Source organism: Panthera onca, chromosome D4, assembly GCF_046562875.1.
Source record: "Panthera onca isolate mPanOnc1 chromosome D4, mPanOnc1 haplotype 2, whole genome shotgun sequence".
In the NCBI taxonomy this organism is placed as follows: Eukaryota; Metazoa; Chordata; class Mammalia; order Carnivora; family Felidae; genus Panthera; species Panthera onca.
The window spans coordinates 71,793,432-71,816,408 of NC_138351.1; the positions used below are offsets into that span (position 1 = coordinate 71,793,432).

General features: G+C 40.6%; 1 protein-coding gene across 2 annotated transcripts in view; it reads right to left on the minus strand.

The window, feature by feature from the left end:
* The window catches only part of SVEP1 (sushi, von Willebrand factor type A, EGF and pentraxin domain containing 1), a 205,318-nt gene that overhangs the window by 169,132 nt on the left and 13,209 nt on the right, over positions 1 to 22,977 (minus strand). For both annotated transcript variants that reach the window (XM_078436599.2, XM_078436598.2), the window contains exons 2-3: positions 4,667 to 4,922; positions 1,481 to 1,657 (exon numbers count right to left, since the gene is read on the minus strand). In XM_078436599.2, coding sequence (XP_078292725.2) covers positions 1,481 to 1,657; positions 4,667 to 4,922 — 433 coding nt within the window. The remainder of the gene's footprint in view (positions 1 to 1,480; positions 1,658 to 4,666; positions 4,923 to 22,977) is intronic.

Sequence of the window (22,977 nt, forward strand, 5' to 3'; positions counted from 1 at the left end):
AAAGGAGTGATTTGCTGGGTGAGCATGGATGGTTGGACCTAGGAAGTATGTGTCTGCCCGCTGGGACCCAGGCCAGGGGAGGAAGGAGAAATGAAAGGAGAGGAACTGAGGGGCAACAGGAGTAAAAGAGAATAAAGGAAGAATGCAAGAGGAAATGTCCTATGAGGAGAAGGAGAAAAAAGGAAAGAGACAGCAGGTCACGTAGACAGAGAAGAGCCACGTTTCTGTGCTATAGAGCAGGCCTACCTACCTCCCAAATGTCAGCATAAAATAATGTTCACATGAAACAAGCAGTAAAAGACCACATGGTGCAGTATAAAGTTAAGCTACTGCTCCTACATTTTCCTGGTGGCTGTTAATTTCCATGGGAATATATCTTTCCCAAATAGCAAATGTTGCCTTTTGGCTAAAACAGAACAAAGAAAATGCTATCACAGAAAGCCACATACTACTTCTAAAGATTAGGAGAATATGATTTAGAAGTAGTTCCTAAGATAAAATGTAAAATACCAGAATCCTAAGTTGCTCTCTTGGCTTTTCTAATAAAATACTAGAAATAGAAAGATTCTCCTGTCAGGAAATCTAGAGCAGGTAGAATTACAAATGTCGATGAAGTGAAACCCATTGTGAAGTGATGTCACCTTTAAGGCTTTCATTTTTTAATTATTTTAAATGTTTACTTTTGAGAGAAAGAACGTGAGCAGGGAGGGGCAGAGAGAGAGGGAGACACAGAATCTGAAGCAGGCTCCAGGTTCCAGGCTGTCAGCGCAGAGCCCGACACGGGGCTCGAACCCACACACTGTGAGACAATGACCTGAGCCGAAGTCAGATGCTTAACTGACTGAGCCACCCAGGTGCCCCAACTGTCAAGCTTTATGAGGCCCCTACATGGAGGCTTGTGAAGAGGTGAAAGATCACCAAGTGAAAGTCGCAATTTTTGTGACAATCCCGTAAGTTATATGTGGCCTAAGGACCAGAATCCCACTGGCTTCAATCTCCTACAGAGACGACAGCATATTTTGGACAGACTTGGTTACTGATTGATTACAAATGAAAGACCCCAAATCTTCCCTTTCACAGTTCTGAACCGAGACTTCAAGAGGTCTCGCAAACTTCCTTTCTCTCTCTTGGACCTCTGCCACCCCCACGGGGACAAGCCCGGGCAGCCTGAGAGAATCTGAGAGGTCACACGAAGGTCAACCTAGTGGTCCTAGACAAAGTCATTATAGACCAGACTCCAGCCAGCTGATGCCCAAACAGGTAAGAAAACCCAGCTAAGACCAGCGAGGCAGCCGACCCAACTCACAGCTGATGACAAATGCACGTGTAAGCCAGCACTGCTGAGACCAGACAAGCTGCCCAAGTGACCCACAGACTCATGAGCGATAATAAATCAATGCTTTAAGCCACTGAGTTTGGGGATCTTTTCTTTACACGGCAACAGATAACTGACACGATGACGCACAAACTGGAGACTCACCTGTGCATTCGTACTGCAGACCTTCCCCATAATAGCCCTTTTCACAGATGCACTCGAACTGCCCCGTGTGTGTCCCACATTTGCAGCTCGCCATTCGGTCACAGCAGTCTTTGCCGGCTTCACACAGATAGGAGCAATGAGACATATCCTCTTGAATAAAACTCCCAGAAGGCAGATCTATCAATGACATATGACAGAGGGTAATAAAAAACAAATTCGCAGATCAATGTTACATTCTCTAGTTACTAAAATGTAGGTGCAAGCTGCAGAAAATATCTTTTCATATCCGTCTAATTCCCAGCTGCACCCCACTCCCACCCAGATACGAATGCGTGTTATTTGCACTAGCACAGGCTGGGAATTTGCTTCAGCCAGTTAAGTTATTTCAGTCTGGGACCTCATCATAAGTTCTTGGGGCCATGCAGGGTCAGGCAGAAATTAAGCACTTCAGCAAGGAATCTCCAGATGCAGCAGGAAGTACTGTGGTCCGTTCCATAGGTCACTTCCCTGGCTTCCACACAAGCAGCGTTCCACTGCCTCAATATGAGGTCAGACAGCAGTAACGAGATTTCCAAAACGCTTTTTCAAAAAAAAAAATAAATAAAATGACAATCTCGATCGCTGCAAAAGGATTTTGATTATGAGCTACTGACTTAAGAATAAATCCCGTAACTTCTATAGTTATTTGATAAAGACTTCACAACGCCACACAAGTTTAATAATAGAACCAGAATATGGCTTATTTCTCAATGTTAAGTAAATTATCATGTTTTATGTGATGGGAGATCATACTCATTACGTGAGCCATGTTCTGAAGTGAGACATGCTGGGAAGTCAATAATTCAGGCAGAGTTGTTCAGAAAGTGACTTAACTGGGTAAGGTAAGGTTGAATATGACCCACCCAGAAAGAATGGCCTAGAACCAGGCAAACAATAAGTTCCACTTACTCTGTTGAGGAAGTTCAAAAGTCTTAACCCAAATCCTAGAGGTAGGTCCATGGTGCCGGGCCCAGACATAGTGATGGGCCCATCATAGGAACTCGAATGCATGAGTTCCAGCAAGAAACATGCACTGCAATTGAATACCTGGAAATAAGATTGGTAGTGGCCTCATTTATGGAACATCTGTCTCTATGCATTAAGACTCTGAACAATAAATACACAGGGGCAAAGTAAGGAGAAGACTCCAGCCCCAAGGGAAAGAGACCAGTACAATCAGGTACCCTATTAAAGCTCCATCTAACAGACTGTGGTATAGGTAAAAGGTCTGCAACATGCACACTTAGTTCTGAGGCACTGGGCCATGGGATTATTTGGCGGTAGAGCAACTTAGGAGCAAGAAAGATCTAGCTACCAAGACTGGTACACTGGCATTCATGTCTGGGAGAGAGATAAGGATACGTGTTATGGGAGGCAAGCTATTATTCTGCAAGCTATGTCTATGGAAGATGGCCAGAAAAACGGATGGTCTTGAGACCGAAAGTGGATCCAACCAAATTGAAAGTGGCTTCAGAGGACAGAGAGGCAGGGAAAATGATGCTCATCTCCTTCGATTTGACTATGTCTTTGCAATGGGAACAGGATTTTTTCTTACCAAATCCGGAAACTTGATCAGAGAATTACGCATTCTAGATATTTGTTTATTGTAATAAAAGTGATGCCTTCCAAAACTCTGTTGCAATACTGTAACCAAGAGAAAGAACACTCTGTCCCACCCAGCTTCTGGGGCAACTTGGCATTAGGGTTCTAGAAGACCCCAACGCTACAAGCAGAGGGATTACAGGACCGGAAATTAGTCCTCCACAACATAGCTAGTAACACCATGATTTCAGAATCCCATCTATTAACAGCCACCGTGCCTTCCCTCTCAACATACCACTTTTCCATGAGAAAAGGAGAAACAAAGGAAGCCCCATAGTTACTGAACTTCCACCAAGTGACAGCACTATACTTGGTAAATTTTAAATATTTTATTTAATCCTCCTGACAAAACCATATGGTACACATTATAGTGTCTCCATCTTAAAAGTAGAGGAAGTGAGGCTTGTAGATGTTAGATAAATTGCCTAAGGTAATAATAACAGTGGACGGTTAATGAGGGCTTCGGATAATAAGCCCTCAGTAACTTTTCTAATCACTTTATATGTATTAACCCATCTAATCCTTGTGACAATCCCATGGAGTAAGTACTATTCTCATTCCCTATTCTATTAACAAGACACCTAAGGAATGTAAAAGCTAAATAATTTGCCAAAAGTCACACAGCAAGCAGGTGACTAAGATTTTTTTTGTTGTATCCACAGCTAGTCTGAGACCCTGTTCTAAACGCTTCCCTTGGAACTCTGATAGGGCTGATCTGTCGTTATGTATATCACTAACTGCTTGAAACCTTGTGTGGCCCGATTTGCCCATCAAACCAAATCTTTCACATGGATACCTGCAAGGATCAAGCCTCACCTGCTGCATGGCTTTGGTCTGAGGCTGGATCTCCTCTAATTTCCTCCCAATCTACACTTTCTCTTGTGGCTTACCAAGATACATGCCCATATTATGCCTGGAAGTTCATCTAATCTAAATCATATAACTAAACATCCTTATAAATGGTGTATAAAGAACTCTAATGATGGAGTTACTGATTTTATTCCTTGTTGGGGTAATGTTCTTCAACTTCTACATAAGCATTATGTGTCTTCAGTCAGTCAAGAAGTATGTGCTAGTATTTATTGTCCCTATATCTTCATGTGTATTTCTGGAAACATTCTGGTGAGATTCACTATGCATGTCTCTGAGTGTTTACTTCGGCTTTCCAGATAGCTGTAAATGAGATCTAAGTCAAGGCTTCCCACTCTGTGTGTGGCCTTAAAACACACCTAAATTCATTCCATTGATTCTAACAGTTCCTAGGTGGGAGCATTATGGATATTCTAGTGAAAATCCATCACAACTGTTAAAAAACAAAACAGAACAAAAACCCCAAATATTCTTCTTGCAAATCAGACTGTCATTTCTATTTATGAAGTTCAACACAGCTCACAAAACACCAAGGACACATGGGCATCATGCTCAGTGAAGACATCACAGGGTCTGGTATTACCCTCCAATGGGTTTCAAGCAGTAAAAGTGAAGGAACCCCCCCCCCCCCCGCCCCTTTAATTGCATCATGTTATGCCACTGGGTTTCCATTACCTTCATGCAATGCCCGGCGCGCTAAAGCCTCAAATTCTTCAAAACTGTGCAGCAGGTAGCAGTGCTCCTCCTTTGGGGTGGAAGCCATGTCATTCAGTTCTCGAATGTTCCCTTGCCATATGCCAAAAGTGAAGATCTCCACTCCAAAATCTCGCAGAGATGCTGCAATTGGCCTGGGATCTCCCCCATTGGAATATCCATCAGTAATGAGGAATATAACTTTTGTTGAGTTTTCTCTAGAGTGACGAAGAATTTGCTGTAATGAAACAAAGTTAGCGTGAGTTTGTATGGTGTTGGCCTACTACATGCTTCCTTTCTTACATAAAAGAGTATTTGTGAGGATCATCAGCATGTCACAAGAATGAGGACAAACACTGATCAATGAGAGTAAGACAGAAACAGGCAGACTAGGGCCTACCATGGTCTCTGCACAGACCCACAAAAACCTTAAAAGCACTTAAAAGATATCATTAACAGCAGCAGCAGCAGCATTATCATCAACAAATATTTGTGGAATTCTTATGGATTTCCAGGCTCTCAAAACAGGAACCAAATCTGAGTCCTACATATCTATTTCCAAGTACATCAAGTACATCCAGCTAGCTGCCCATCTATCCACTTAGCTGAACCCCCTCGTGATCATATATCAAAAGCCTGATTAGATGCAAATTTAATAGAAAATGTCTCTTCCAGAGTTAACAATGGCCAACCTACTTCCCATGTTTGTTTTTCCACTGCTCCTCCAAAGCTGTAGAACTGATTCAATCCTTCATCTTTTCGGGACCACCCAGTATTAGCACAAAATCAGCTGGTTTTGGTGGTGTACTATCTTTATGAGAAAATACTGATTTATTCAACCTAACACTTGGGCTTTATTATTTTAGGGCAAGTGAGTTATGCTTTATAATGTTATTATGCTCTCCTTCCTCTACAGAAAGAAGAGAAAAAAATGAAACCTTTTTTCAAAAAAGGCATCTAATGGGGCACCTGGGTGGCTCAGTCGGTTTGGCATCCAACTTTGGCTCAGGTCATGATCTCACGGTTCATGAGTTCAAGCCCTGCATTGGGCTCTGTGCTGACAGCTCAGAGCTTGAAGTCTGCCTTAGGTTCTGTGTCTCCCTCTCTCTGCCCCTTCCCTCCTCTCTCTCTCTCTCAAAAATAAACAAACATTTAAAAAAAGGCATCTAGAGGCGCCTGGGTGGCTGAGTCGGTAAAGCGTCCGACTTTGGCTCAGGTCATGATCTCGCAGTTTGTGAGTTCGAGCCCCGCATCTGGCTCTGTGCTAAAAGCTTTGAGCCTGGAGCCTGCTTTGGTTTCTGTGACTCCCTCTCTCTCTGCCCCTCCCCTGCTCACACTCTGTCTCTCTCTCTCTCTCTCTCAAAAATAAATAAACATTAAAAAAAATTGTTTTTAATTAAAAAATTTTTTTTAAAAAGGCATCTATTTATTGCCACTGATGCACTATAACATCAATTTGTAAAAGCACAAGGAATCCAGTGGTCACTCTGGCATTATAATTAAATTTACTGTTACTGCTTTTTACCAGAAATGGGTAGGAAAGGAAAAGAAGTGCCAGGGCGTATTTTCTGGCAAGCTCTTAGAAAGAAGACCTCAATGTCTATTAGGCAATAATTCAAGTACAGTCTGGAGGTAGTGAGGAAGAGCAACAATTATACCCTATGTTTTGTAAAGTTCAAAGGGGATGATATGATTAAAAACTCACTCATTCACTGCCTCAATTCACTTCAAGGGGCAGACTTCAGCTCTAAGCTCCAGACTCTCTCAGCTAATAAGATTCATGTCTTCATCAGTATATAATTCATAGCTATTGATTCTAATTTAATATCTCTTAGCAAATTTTACTCCTGTTTGTGAGCTAAAGATAAAGCTGTTAAACCTGAATTTAAAGACAACCAAGTTAAGGGCGCCTGTATGGCTCAGCTGGTGGAGCATGTGACTCTTGATCTTGGAATTGTGAGTTCGAGCCTCACGTTGGGTGTAGAGATTACTTAAAAATAAAATCTTTTTTTTTTTTTAAAAAAAGACAAATTAAAAATGACTTTGGAAACATCTGGAAAGCCAGCAATTTGAGAAGAAGGATTCAAACATGTCACCCCCTTCTCTCAAAAGCCTACTACTATTAAAGACAAAAAGAATTAAACCAGCCTAAAGAAGCTCCTTCTGGCCAAAGGGCAATTTGAGTACCAGTAAAAGTAATAACTGAAATGAATTTAAATGTATCATATATATTTACATTTTATCATAAACATTTACCTTTAAATGTGTATAAACATTTATATTTTCAGTTCGTACACACCCCAGGTGAAAAGCCCTATCGATATAAACAATAATTGGAATGGACTGAAATACACACACACACACACACACACACACACAGGCACTTTTTTCATTCAGTACCACCTCTGGGGGGAAATCCAATGATTTGTTACAGGTGGCATGAAATGAGATATTATTTTATTTGTCTTTAATAATAGACATCAGGACTCAAAGGGTAACTCCTAGTTCCAGCACTCTGAGATGTGGCAACTTGTGCTTACATTGGCCTTGCTCTTAACCACGTGATAAACTCTCTCTTTCTGAGTTGTTCCCCTCTGAAATCATAACCTAACCTCCACAGACACTCTGCTAAGCTTTTGCTCATTTCCATTACTCTCTCTTTTAGGAGACTATGGAGCAAACTGGAAGCAAGACCCTAAGGAAGTGAGAACTGGGGCAGAAAGAAGAGAGAAAACAAGTAAATTGTCTTTTTCGGTCTGGTATTCTTGACAGTGTCTGGCACAGAGTATGGGTTCATAAATATCTACTCAATGAATGGATTCAAGAATGGATGGGTGAATAGACGGAAGGATGCCCTGAACACAGTTACTTGAATGAGCTGGTCTTGAGGGAGCAGTAGGAATGTATAGAATGTTTGTGTGCCCTCGCGTACTTCATTTTGCAGAGTTCTGTACAAAAAAGATAAAGTTTCTTTTTGTGCCTTTACTGTCCTTCTGACATAAACAAATACTATTTTGTAATATTAATTTTAGCTCATGTCGGTAATATTCCTTAACATTCAGGTTAGGATTTAGGGGTTTAGCAGACATTTCTTGCAGTACAATTCATTACGTGCAAGACGCATTAAGCTGTAATTCTATTTTTCTTCTCTTCTTGCAGGGAACTGGGAAGTATTTACAGGAACCATTATATCTGTTGGCAGGACAATATATTAAGCTTAAAACAGTCAGGAGAATAGCAGGACTACTAGTCCAAGCAAAGAATTACACAAGATCTGGGTTTGGAATGCACTTTAAAAGACAGAGGAGGAGCGGATGATTTACTGAAAATATTTTGTCCCCTTCCCCCAATCTTTCTGCTCCATCATACTTGAATAAAAACATAATTCAATAAAAACATTTTCATCCCACATATCTAAGAAATAAATAGATCTTTGGTAATGTTTGTGGAATGTGGTAGAGGCCTAGCACTCGATTCTCCTTCTGGTGTTCCTGAAATCGTTTACATCATCTGCTATCCTTTATAAGGCATTTAAGAAATAGAATTTTTTTTTTTTTTTTGGTCCAGAATACGGAATGAGGCAAGCCCTTTGCTGCCAAAGAAAAACTCGACATGGGCTTTGTACGGCCAAAGGTTATCACCATCTGTATTGTATCAAGCCTCTGATTAGCTTGTATAAATATCTGGCAGGGAAGGAAGCTCCCCTTGTCCAGCAAAAGTCATTAAAATGATAAAAATGCAGGGTTGTGTAACATTGTTCTAACACCCGAGATTCATCACCATTACACAAGACTGCAACGCCACCCCTACCCCCAAGTCAGGCCACAAGGGAACTGTTTGGAAAGATGCTCTTGAAAGAAAAAGAGAAGTCACAACAAATCTGACGTGGCGACAATATTTGCCCTTGGCCTCCATTAATTAAAATACATGTCGGTAGAATACCAACTGTCGCACAGCCCTGCGGTTGTGGCCCAACCTAACTGCGGAGACCAACGAGAGAAGCTCAGAAGTCACCCCTGAAAGACGTGGACTGGAATCCATGCCTGGCGTGACTCTCTCGGGGCCGCTCTCAGTCAGCGAGCAGGAAGTTAGTAAATACTGTCAGCGTTTCAACTGGTTTTGCACATGTATTTTTTTTCCTCGTCAGGAAACATTAAGGACAAACAAGACACTGGAAGCTACTTATAACACTGTCCTCATCCTTCACAATCTAAGATTTCACCAAGCTTCATCTGTTAGGTACTTCATATTTTTAATCTGAAGACTCAAATATTCTTCAATTCAAGGAATGCTTACTGTTCTGCATCTTTGAATAACACCTCTGGGGAAAGAGGTTATCGTCTGTTGGCTCGTCATTTTCTGGACTTCATAGATTTTATCCTGTTTTTTTTTTTCCCCACTTTTATCTCATCTTCTTGCCCTTCTGAATTTGGTGGAAATGTCTGAAGTTTTTCTTCCCTATCACCTTTTGTGCCGGATGCACAATCGTGCCTCCTCCTTTGCATTTCTGACTAAGAACTGATGCTGGCCTCGCATTTTATTTTTCTTGTGACGATATTTCTTCCTCTTGCACATTCTTTCTTTGTTCCTTGCAGCTTCTCGGCCACTTTTGTTTTCATTTCAGTCTGTTGTCTATTCCCTCATTTCTCATCTTATTTCAGCGTTTTATTTACTCAAGTTCATGGAACAAACGCTTTCTAGGATTTGGTTCTGCTCTGTGTAGTGAATTCTTGTGCTTTATCTGTATCTTACATTCTATTTTTATTTTATTTAGCAGAAGCCTTTCAAAGAAGCCAGGTAGAGAGGGGTTCTACTGGATAGTGCAGGTCAAGATAGATATAACCTCATCCCAGGAGAAAAAGTTACAAAAAGCCAAGAGCAGGCCCACTGAAATCTTCCGTAATATTTTTTAATGTTTATTTATATTTGAGAGAGAGAGAGAGAGTGTGTGTGCAAGTGGGTGGGGGTGCAGAGAGGAGACAGAGACAGAATCTGAAGCAGGCTCCAGGCTCCGAGCCATCAGCACAGAGCCCAACAGGGACTCACACTCACAAACCACGAGATCATGACCTGAGCCGAAGTCAGATGCTTACCTGACTGAGCCACCCAGGCGCGCCTAGCCAAAGATGTTTTTAATTATAAAATTGTAGGGGTGCCTTAAGAAATAAGCATGGATACACAGAAAACATTGATTGCAAAGGATGTGTATCCCAAAATAATTTGCAATATAAAGAAATAGAAAGAGTATAAAATTCCAACAATAGGTACAGGTTAAATAAATTACAGGGCAATCATGAATGATCCTTACAATGCTACTGTTGTGTAATAACAAATTTTAAAACTAGGCAACCACATACAATGATTTTATTACATTACCTGTGCATGTATGTGTACATGTACTACATGTATGGGCATGTATGTATTAGTATGTTTGAAAGTATATACATCCAAATGTTGACTGTCTCTGGTAGTATATTTAGGAAGTTTTACTGACTCCTATTCTGTAGTTTTATATCATTTCTAAATTTTTACTTTTTTCTCTCTAGTCTTTTCCTGGGGAATGTCATGTGAACTCAGAACTTTGAATCTCACCTAAAGACAATGACTCCTAAATAAATCTATGTCAAATTAAACTCTTTAACTCTCAAAGTGAAGTTCCATTGGCCCAGTGGACACCTCTGCCTGAATATTTTATAGTACTCTCAAACTCAACCTATCCTCTCTGTGCAAAAGTAAAGGTTCCTTTCTCCTGTTTTCAAGATACATGAAACGTGGCACCATAAACTATCCCATAAACATGGCACCAGAAACTATACAAGTCTGTATCCAAGAGCAATTATGATGCCTCCTTTCTGATCTATCACCTTTAGTAATCCATCTAGACCTATACCTTTCACCTCTGAAATATCTCCCGACCTTGAAATCCTATTGCCCTAGCCTTGGTTCAGGTACTTCTGTCTGGACTATTGAAAAGCAAGAGGTGTTTTCAGCATCTCTTGCTGAAATTCCTCCTTTCAAGTTCATTTTCTGACCTACCATCAAAGCTATCATTCTAAAATATTGATCTAATCATGTTTTAAGGCTTTCATTATTTTCCCTGTCTCTGAAGTTTAAATTTCTTTACATGTCCTTAGACAATTCAGCCCTAAATAATACTTCCAGCCACATCCCTTGTCGCACCCCATCTCCAGCCTACTTCCCCAACCTACCTCTTATATTATGCCCTCACCACACAGGTCTATTTGAAGGTTTTGGAACATACCATTCTTTCCTTATGTTTGCCCTACCTGAAGTTTTTAACAAATCTTTCTCATCTCCTAATATGTCTATATCTTCATCAATCCTTCAAAATCCAGATCGAAGTTCACCTTCTCTTTGAAACTTTCCCCAAGTCTTCTGCTGTACAGAAAATATTAAGTCAATTCAACAATCCCACAGCACGCCATTACACTAACCCCGTCAAAATTATAGGTAACTTGTCTGGCTACATCCTTAAGCTAACTGCAAGATTCTCTACGGCATAGGTTGATTCTTACATTTCCACTCTGTTGATGATCAAAAAAGGGCTATGCAACCAGTAGATGAAAAAAAAAATCAATAAACAAATGCCTTAATTTTCACTAGCTACACGTTTAACACGCAGAATAAATGAGTAAGTTCTAAGCCAAACGCTACTGTTACAGTAAATCCTTTTCTGTTAATTGTGACATGAAAACTCTTATAAAGATTATGCTTAAACTTATTTCACTAAATCCGGGCAGAGCCTCTATTATATATGAGGCACTGTGCAAGGGTTTTTAATTGTACTATTTGATGATACAATAGAACCATTAACTAAAAACAAGCCAAAACTAAAACAATGACAAAAGTATACCTGGCAAGAGTATCCTGCAGTAACTGAGTTTTCCTATTTATATTACAATACCAAATAAATCATATTTAGGTATTTAATGTGTCTCACTTATTTTAAGTATTTACTCAGGCTTCACAGACTGAAATTCTAGCATGAAAAGAAAATCTTGGCTCAAATAACATTTAGGCTATTTGTTACAGTCTAGCCAAATCACAGAAGAGCCAGAGGGTCAAAAAGAACTTAATCTCAGATTTATGGTCATAGAATTTTTCCACCCACATACATGTTTTTGTTATTAAACATGGACACAAATCATTTTCAAATGGACCCATAGGGACAGTACATCACATTGGGAAATGGTGTGCACAGGAGTTGATGAGTAGAAGACTCAATCCAGACTATAAAAAACAACAGAATAAATAGGCAAAAGCCCAAACAGATTTCCAATAATGCTGAATTCCATCCACTATCCATTCTATAGACACACAAGGAATAAAGGAAATGAAGAAAAGTCAAGTCATCAGAATCCAAATAAAAATGAAAGAGGGCTAAATGACTTTGAATGGTTACCCTTGAATTAAAGGTATTACTCGGTGATCAAGAAAAAATGAAATCTTGCCCTTGCAACAACATGGCTGGAACTAGAGCTATGCTCTATGAGAGCTATGCTAAGTGAAATAAGTCACTCAGAGAAAGACAAGTATCATATGATTTCACTCATACGTGGAATTTAAGAAACAAAACAAATGAACATAGGGGAAAGGAAGGAAAAATAAGATAAAAAACAGAAAGGGAGACAAAACGTAAGAAACTCTTAAATACAGAGAACAAACTGAGGGTTGCTGGAGGGGAGGTGGGTGGGGGGATGGGCTAAATGAGGGATGGGCATTAAGGAGGGCTCTTGTTGGGATGAGTCACTGGGTTCTACTCCTGAAACCAATACTACGCTATATGTTAACTAACTTGAATTTAAATTTAAAATTTTTTAAATGTTTATTTATTTTTGAAAGAGAGATAAGAGTGTGAGCGGGGGAGGAGCAGAGAGAGACTGGGAGACACAGATCCCAAGCAGGCTCCAGGCTCTGAGCTGTCAGCACAGAGCCTGACGAGGGGCTCAGACTCCCAAACCGTGAGATCATGACCTGAGCCAAAGTCAGACACTCAACTGACTGAGTCACCCAGGCGCCCCTAATTTAAATTTTAAAAACAGGTATTTGCACGGTTGCAAGATAAAAATTTAGGGAAGGATGTCTTAACCACACTTGGTTGTCAGTAAAAATTGGATATCCGCTTTATTAGCTTCAACAAAATGGGAATTTATTGGAAACAGAGAGGACTATCCCTCCAAACCCAAGAGCAGGGAGAAGAACTGGGCCTCAAGAGGACCAACCAAGCTGCAGGAACCAGTGGCTACTCCCTTCAGCCTTCCATCTGTTTGCCTGTTTGCTTCTGCGGCCACGCTGTGTCTCGTCTCAGTTTCTGTCAACACATCCTCACTCACTCCTAACATTGATGACATTCCTCTGGTTCTCTGTGCACAGTCTTAACTTTATATTCCCTACCTACTGGCAAAAAACAAAACAAAACAAAACAAAACAACTATGCTCTCAGAGCTCTTTGTCCCCTCTTCTAAATTCCTAGGAGAAAAAATATAAATGATCCATCTCAACCTCTAGATTGCACACCCCCCCCCCCCAACCCAAACAGAAAAGGATTGCCTCTCTAGGCTGGGCAAAGGACTGACGATGCGATGCGTGTGGTTCTCAGTGAAAATGGTTGCTGACGGACAGGGACTACGGACGAAATGAGCTTCAAGGAGAAGAAAGAATTGAATACTATGCTTGGATTTATCCAGGAGAAAAATAGTTGCAAAAGCGTATCAGAGCAAATTCTCTTTCTAGAAAAGCACAAAATGCCAGGAAATGATGTAGAGATTTGGGAGAAGTCAACTGTAAACATTTTCCTCAGAAAGGAGAAAAATCTTCTTTAGGATTCAAAGCTGTCAGCAAAGAAACACTGTCTTACTAGGTATATTAATAGTAACTATGAGGGAAAAATTTATCAGGAGCTTAGAATATATAAAAGACACAGAGAATCTAACCATTATGTGGCAAACACTTGGGGTTCAGGAACAACCTTACTTTTCAAAAAGCCAGATATACTTCAAATCAAATGTACTGACACGTGGGAATTCACAGGGAGCAGAGGCTGAGGGGAAACTTCAAGTTCATGAACCTACTGTGTATTTCATTTGTTACAGTTATCCAAAATTTATCAAAAAAACACTTTTAATTGGGACATTTATTAGCATTCCAAATAAATGACATTTTGTTTCATTTTTCTTTTTTTTTTTTTTTGTTTTGCATTTTAGTTTATATAAATGACCGCATCAATTACCATTCTAGGGCAAAAGATTCTGTGTTTCATAGCTTAAGAAAACCTGAAGTTAAACCCAAATAATTTAAGGTTGCATAAATTAAAAGATTCATTGTATCTATATACTTAAATAATCAATGACTCAAAGTAATATTTACATATGTAAGTGTTCAAAGGTGTTGACTTTTACTTTTTAAAGTTTATTTATTTATTTTGAGGAGCATGAGGACAGATTGAGAGGGAGAGAGAGAATCCCAAGCAGGTTTTGTGCTGTTGGCACAGAGCCTGACATGGGGCTCAATCTCAGGAACCGTGAGATTATGACCTGAACTGAAATCAAGAGTCAGACAATTAACATGCTGAGCCACCCAGGTGCCCCAAAAGATGTTGACTTTTAAAATTACTTTGAGAAAAATATACCCTGGTGGATTAGCCAACTTCTTTTTTTTAATGTTTTTGAGACCGAGAGAGAGAGACAGAGAGAGAGAGAGAGAGAGAGAGAGAGAGAGAGAGAGACAAAGTGCAAGCAGGGGAGGGGCAGAAAGAGAGAGGGAGACACAGAATCTGAAGCAGGCTCCAGACTCTGAGCTGTCAGCACAGAGCCCAGTGCAGGGCTCAAACTCATGAACTGTGAGATCGTGACCTGAGCTTAAGTTGGACGCTTAACCAACTGAGCCAACCAGGCACCAACTCTTATCATTTAATTTTAGCCAACTCTTATCATTTAATCACATGCTTACACTTACAACAGTGACAGTTTTCCCTAAATATGCACTGGATACATAAGTGAGTCTAGTTCATTACCTAAAGGATTTGAAAAAAGATTTTTCTAAACACTGATGATCATGGAGCTGATTGCTAAAGTGAGCATTCTTTTGACCTGAAGAAACTACTAGAAGAGTCATAAGGGAGATTTTTTTTTCTTTTGTGAAACGGGATGGCGTATGGAAACCAACAAACCAACACACAAACAAACAAGGAATATTATGATGCAGGGGGGAACACTGTGTATCCCCGATTGGGACATACTGAATTTAGTTGGAAGACCAAATTTTATGTGGAGGTTTGGCATAAACATTTATAAACTTAAGTTTAGGCTGTATGGTAATCTGAGAAAGGGACTAGATGTACCTAGGATTGGAAAAATGAATTCTCTTTGACTCATATTTTTAGTTTCGTGGAGAGTGTGAGGTTGAGTACTGACCATGGATTACAGAAACCTAAGAATTCATTCAGGAAACTAGATAAATGAAGAGGACAGACACAGACGTGTTGCAAATAGAAGATGATCTTTCACTTCCTTGGTCTCTGCAATGGTTGGTAGACACATCAGTTAAGGCACACAAAACGGGAGGTGCTAGCCAATCAAAATATACTGTATACAAATGGCACACGAGAGGCAATTCCCTGGGCTGGACGGGGGTCAGAGGGGTGGGGGGTCAAGGTGATCACTTGGGACTACCAGATAGTGAGAGAGCATCCATTCAAATGATAGTCTCCAAATGCTCACTCCTCTTGGTCCTGCATCTGCTCCATGTGGCCTTCTGCTCCGTCACCCATATACCTAGGGCCCGTCATGGCTGCCCTCTCTGCCTCGTGTCTTCGCAATGAACTTCAACGATAAGTATGTATCCGGGGGCCTTGTACCTACTAGATCTTCTGACAGTACAGCACAGGGTAGTACTACACAGTGGTTAAGAACTTAGACCTTGGTTGGAAAACCTCCAAAAGCATGGAGGTTAAAGAACACCCTACTAAAGAATGAGTGGGTCAACCAGGCAATTAGAGAAGAAATTAAAAAATATATGGAAACAAACGAAAATGAAAATACAACAATCCAAACGCTTTGGGACGCAGCGAAGGCAGTCCTGAGAGGAAAATACATTGCCATCCAGGCCTATCTCAAGAAACAAGAAAAATCCCCAATACAAAATCTAACAGCACACCTAAAGGAAATAGAAGCAGAACAGCAAAGGCAGCCTAAACCCAGCAGAAGAAGAGAAATAATAAAGATCAGAGCAGAAATAAACAATATAGAATCTAAAAAAAACTGTAGAGCAGATCAAAGAACTTAGACCTTGGCTCCGACTGCCCTGATGTGTATTCTAATAACTGGACTTACTAGCAGTATAACTTTGGTCAAGTTACCGACATTCTCTGTGCCTCAGTTTCCTCATCTGTACTTAGGGGATAATAATACTAGCCTACAGGGGGAGATTTTTCTGTTGTGAGGATTTAATGAATTCATACAGGGAAAGTACTTAGCATGGTACCTGATAAGCACTGATTGATTACTCATCGCCATTATCATGATGAGTAAAAGAAACTGCTAGCACATTGCCGGGATGTCTGTCAAGCAGATAAACCATACAATGGAACCAACATTTTGTCCAAAGCTGTGAATGGAAACAAGTAATCGTATTTGTAGGAGCTGACAAAGTGGGACAGGGGATTTAGGAGAATTATTATTCTGTAACCAAGGACCACACAACCCTACTTGAGCCAAGAAGAAGGTGATAATGCTTTGGGCGGAAGACCAGAAAAAATAATAACCTGACTTTTGCAGTTACTGAGGATGATACTGCAAGGTTGGTAAAGGGCAGTGTGGACATCGACATGGAGGGAGGATGTGAATTCACAACGCAGAGGCCTGCAGATTCCCCTTCTGAACTCACGGCATGGAGTTCTCCGCAGAGGTGCTGTGGGGTTTGCCCCCCTTGATCAGATTTAGTGTGGGTGTGCGGGCGGGGAGGTAGGGATTCACACTTGCCTGAGATTCTATTCCAACAGTTTATGTCGCTCCCTTGGGAAAGTGGTCTGAAGGGTAAATTTGCTAAAATCATTATAATCCATCATTTCAAAAGTCGAGCATCCCCTAAGTGGTCCTCTGAGAAGATGTCCTAACTATCCTCATTTTAGTTTGAAATCAGAGCACAGTACTACCCTTGATATACTAAAATTTAAAATGCTAAACAGACTAAGGTATGTCTTTTCCGGAACACCAGGGTTATAATGAATGTCGTTTGCTAGGTCGTGGAGCATAGATGAACATCACGTAAGATGTAATTTTTGTCCTCCACAAGTAGAGGGGAGACAGGCATCACACGACAAGTGCTATTTGCCACACTTCCCTGTAATTTCCTTAATCAGATACGTCCTTACAGTGTTTCTCCACATTTTGGGAACATGTCAAATGAGTGAATGCAGATTAGTCTGCAAATCCCTGCAAGGTTCTCTGTTGCTGGGACTTCATCAATCTCTGCCTAGTAAATTCTGATAATGGGTCTTACGCCTTGAAGGTGTAGGAGAAAATGGAAATTTCGAAAGGGCAAAATGTAAAAAGAAATAAAGAAAAAGGTGTTGGCGCTTTCTGGGTTCGTGGACCACCAGACGCTCTGTGCTTCGTCGACTTGCACACCTTTACTCAGATCCAGCTCCCAGGAGAGCACTCCACAACTTACTACTGGAGATGTCTTGCTTAATGGGGAACCAAGTGACTCAATTCCAGATACTTTCTGTGGTTGTCCTTCCCCCGTGGAAAAGTCACACCTCTTGGCTTTACAAAGTGCTACTAGGGCAGGCCGTTCCTCTGAGCCCCCTTTCTGCCTGCAACAGCAGACCTTGTCCATCCCTCCCTGTTCCCATATCTCAGACTTCCAACTGCCAGCATCTGTATCTCTTCATCTGAGGGCTTGTTTTGGTGCCTGGAGACCACTCTGCCCACTCACAGGGGAGGTGACAGTGACAGAGAATTGACGCCCTCCGGAGAGCAAATCTCGACAGCGACAGATGAGACTAGGTCTATAAATGCCACAGATCCCTCTCAGGTGTGGTCATTCTAAAGCCTGAACTCTACAGTGCCCCCCACCCCTGGTACAGTTAACCACTCTTAGCTTTTCTGCTGTTGGTTCCCTTCTCTGTCTCATGGCCTCAGTGTTTAGTTAGGATCACCTCCCAAACAAACAACTGGCACTTGAATCCTCATCTCAGGTTCTGCTTCTGGCAAACCCAAAACTGAGACATTGGCCGTTGTCTCTGGCTCGCTTCTTCTCCATTACACAGGCACGGGGACAAATGAAAGCTTCTGCCCAAGGACATTTCCAACCAGTATATAGAATGCCGGTCTCTTCTTTGCTAAGTTGCTGGAAAGGAAAGAACTGGACAAAGGACAGAAGAGATCTGCTTTCAGTACGAACGCTGCTCTCCCCCAGGGTCCCAAATGGCTGCTCTATTTCACTGTTTATCTCTTGCTCCCAAATTCTCTGTCCGGTGGTACAGACTAGAGTCGGATGCTGGGCAGGAGGTGAGGGGGATTGAGTTTATAGGGTCTGTGCTGCACAGTCTGTGAACTCTGAGCGAATAAATCACTTTCGGTTATTGGTGGCTCTAAAATGTGGAATGCTCAGTGTTCTTTTGTTTAAGCCGTGGGTCCTGGTGCAAAATCTGGGGCAACAGAGAGTCCCACATAACATCCTGTTGCAGATGAGTATTTAAAACACAGATTTTTACTACTGACCAGATACACAAAGCCTAAACTTTGGTATCTTTATTGCTAGAAAAGTCCAACAACGGTCTCAAATTATTACTTTTGAAGTGCCATTTAAAAGCCAAGCACACATATTTTGAAGGAAATTGTGACTAAAAAAAGAGCAATCTTGGCTAGAAAGAGTAATGTGAAAAACATAAACAAAAATTGCTTCGCTTCTTTCAGAGTGAATTTCAGGTTCAATTGGAAAGGTGAAGCCTATAAAACAGGATTAAAATGATGAGGCTTTACTTGCAGATATGACTCAACTGGCGTAGGTCAAAATATATAAGCCAAGTTGAAAGAAATGCCAGGATCAAAATACACTATCAAACAACACCTCTGAATGTGCCTGAATGTTCTCCATCAACAACAGCAGGCACACAGACGGTCTTTTACTGCACAGGACAAAAAAAAAAAAAAAAAAAAAAAAAAACACAAAACCTCACAATAAAAAATGAAGCATGAGAGCTACGGAAAGAGAATGAATTGTGGGAAACGGGTCCTTTGAGGCAACCATTTCATTTACATGTGATAACATTAGAGGGTTACAGTCTTTCTTCCCTGAGTATGTTCTTTGATGAGCATTACCAGTAAGGATGAGAGATGCTGACAGAGCAGTGGGCACGGCGTCCCTCTCGGTGTGGGACAAGACAGAGGAAGGCCACATTCTCCCGACCTCTCAGAAAGGTGATGGAGGAAGTTATTTCCACCATCCGCAGCCTCAACACCCTGCGCTGTGTCACCTCATGGCCAGCTGTCCGGGCTCATCTCCTCAGCGAATAACTGAAGGCAGCTTGCCAAGCAGTGAAAAAAACCACCGTCATCTGTGTGCACAGTTGTGTGGGAATCTGGGTTCTCAAGAGCCAGTGTGGCACCAGGAGGGAGGAGAAGGACAGCTGGGGTGGGGTGACAGCGTCTGAAGGGTCAGTGCTTTCAACCCAGTATGATTCTCCAGTCCTAACAGACTCAGTGCTACAGTACTTGGCATCTGGCGAAAATAAGACTAGAATTATATCATTTTAGTTTCTTGATAATTAGCTAAAGCGCCTTTCATTTCATAAGGCAGAGCTATGCTGCGGGATAGAACACCATATTCTCCTGAATATTTAAGAGAAAAGCTGAGCCATAAAAGGACTTTCATACTTGAGACCGATCCCTTCAGGCTATGCCTCCAATGCCCCCAAGGTACGTCTTCAATCACCTGTGCCCAGGTAGACATTGAGATTTCACTTCCCGTTATATAATACATGTTCATTGTAACTACTTTTTCAAAGGCAGTAGAAATAATATAATTCCTATAGATAACTACTGTTAACATTTAAAAATTTTTCTTCCCAGTTTTTTTTTCTATGTTATAAATACAGTTCTATATACTGATGCTAAATACACACACAGAGTTCCAGCTCATTTAATATGCCATTTGGCCAATGTATTACATCATTAGGTAGCTTTCAAAAATGTGATTTTATTGACTATGAGACATTTCATTGTGGATATGATATTTGATTAAATTGTCTTGAGTTGTGGGAACTTGGTGGTTGCTGCCTCCAGTTTCTGTGTGGGGTGGCAGCAATTACAGTTACCCTCTGCCCCCCCACCCCCACACCACTTCTCACTCTTCTCCTGAGGAAGAGGGTTTCCCCAGCCCCTCTCTGCCCCCTTCTCTTTGGCCTCTGGCTGCCAGGAAACAGCTAGGTTTTACAGGGGCAAGCTCCCATGTGCCCAGAACTGTCTTTCCTGGGGAGGCAAGTCAATCTAATTTCAAGATTCAGTATTAGAAAGCTGTGCACCTAAGCTACATTCTCCATTAGCAGGAGACAAGGACATGTTTGATTCTCCACCTGCCTTTTCCGTTGCATTGAAATGCAATGGATTTAGAACTCAAGAGAGGTGAAGAAAAGTATAATTTACTGAGCCTTCCCAAACCACAGCCAAACTGTTTCTAAATTTTCCCTATTCCAAGTAATGCTGAGATGAATATCCTTTTAGAGGAATCTTTCACTACGTCTTGGGTCATTATTTTCTAAGAAACTCCTTGACTGGTAATTACTTAGTTTTAAGATATTTACTTTGAAGACCTGTAAACATACTGACCATTTATCATACTGCTCTGGAAACATGCTACCATGTTGTAAACACACAGATGTATTGTGAATGCTCCCCATTGGGAGGAAGATCTTGAAGATGTAAGAAAGAAGGGGAAATACTTGGTGGAAGGTCTTCCTTGGCTGAGGGAAGAGACCCTTACTCTGATACGTATAAGGAAGCATTGATGCACGCTGACTTTGTGGAACTAGAGGAACTAGTGAAAATTTGGAAGAGTTCACACCTGAGAAAATGAAGCACACGTATTTTAATCACATAAATGTATATGCATTTAAAATATCATATTTGAAAGTAAAAAATAAAAACTACATTTTGCATTGGTGGCTAGTACGTCCTATAGCCAGGTGCTACAGGATGGACATTAAAATAATGAAGGTTATCAGGAATGGTTCAGCAGGAATTAAGAAAATAGTGCATCAAATGCACGTATCGCAAAGTATATTTCATATGCTCTAGCAACAACTTACAACTGGAAAAAACATCCAACTTGGACTTGACTAATTAAATGACTAAGTTTACTAAGTAACCTTACTTAGCAAATGATTCAATCATGTAATAGCTCCTGCTAAGAACTTTCTTTAAAATGTTTCTATCAATACTGTGGGAAGTTGTTTCCCCCTTAGTTTTGAATTACATCTATTCACGTGAAACAAGGTAACTATCACTATTTCAACATATACAGTAATGAGAACCTGTCCTCAGGTTTATAGCTTTCAAGTTTACTCCATCTACGAAAGAACTATATGCTCTGAATTTGAAAACTCCTTACTGTTTAACACTACAAAATAAAATAGCAACTGCTTGAATGACCTCATGAGAAGGACTGATAACAAAGAAGATACATGCTATAAAAATCTTTTTATGAATATTGATAAGAAAATTACCTACTAATGTGTTGCAGATTTCATTTGCACTATCGCTCATCTCATGTGAAGAGCTGTAGCAACATTGAACATACATCATCAACTCTCACAGAGTTTTTCCTATCCACATTTGGCCTCCAAATCATAGCAGGTAGTACTGGATATAAGCTGAGTCTATGCCAGAAACCCACTTTTCATATGGCCTGGGGAGCTTTAGAGAACAGTCTCAAAAAATCTATGGGAAAGGCAGCCACAATACAGAACAGGACATTCCTTTTAATGTAAAATTCTCTTAACCTGACAGCTTACTCTAAGAAAAGCCAAAGAAGTACCATGTTTTCCTGAGAAGTGTTCATTTGGGTTTACTTAATGACAAAATATTAAAATTAAAATATTAATTTTATTTTATTGTGTGCATTTTCCCCCATCACTTTCAGTACAATATTTTATTTGGGAGTTAATGCCATATTATTTACAAGCTTCTGGCTCCCGGGAAAATTACATAAGTAGCTTTCGATGCCAAAATTTAAATGGATTGCTCTGGAACATTGATAGTTTTTACTAAAAGAAGTGGAACCTAGTACAAGGAATAAGTTAGGCGAGGCCTGACTCCTCCATCTTGAGCTGAATCAGGCCAGTGCCACTAAGGAAGAAATGAAGTGGGATTTCCAAGATTTCCCCAGTTAGACACAAGCTCTCCCTGACACACTGGTGTGGCAAAGACTGCTTATAACTTCCTCAGCATCCATTCTCTTCTCCCTCCTCAAGGATGGATATGAACCCGAGTTGTTCCAAATGAGACCTACGTGGAAGTGTTGTGCACATTCTCAGAGTCTCCTTAAAGAATGGTGTAACTCTTCCAATCCATGAGCAGGGAATGTCTTTCCATTTCTTTAGATCTTCTTCAATTACCTTCATAAGCTTTCTATAGTTTTCAGCATACAGATCTTGTACATCTTTGGTTAGATTTATTCCTAGGTATTTTATGCTTCTTGGTGCAATTGTGAATGGGATCAGTTTCTTTATTTGTCTTTCTGTTGCTTCATTATTAGTGTATAAGAATGCAACTGATTTCTGTACATTGATTTTGTATCCAGCAACTTTGTTAAATTCATGTATCAGTTCTAGCAGACTTCTGGTGGAGTCTATCGGATTTTCCATGTATAATATCATGTCATCTGCAAAAAGCGAAAGCTTGACTTCATCTTTGCCAATTTGGATGCCTTTGATTTCCTTTTGTTGTCTGATTGCTGATGCTAGAACTTCCAACACTACGTTAAACAAAAGCAGTGAGAGTGGGCATCCCTGTCGTGTTCCTGATCTCAGGGAAAAAGCTCTCAGTTTTTCCCCATTGAGGATGATGTTAGCTGTGGGCTTTTCATAAATGGCTTTTATGAGAATAAATATTGTCAAAATGTCAATACTACCCAAAGCTATCTACACATTCAATGCAATCCCAATCAAAATTGCACCAGCATTCTTCTCGAACCTAGAACAAGCAATTCTAAAATTCATATGGAAACACAAAAGGCCCCGAATAGCCAAAGTAATTTTGAAGAAGAAGACC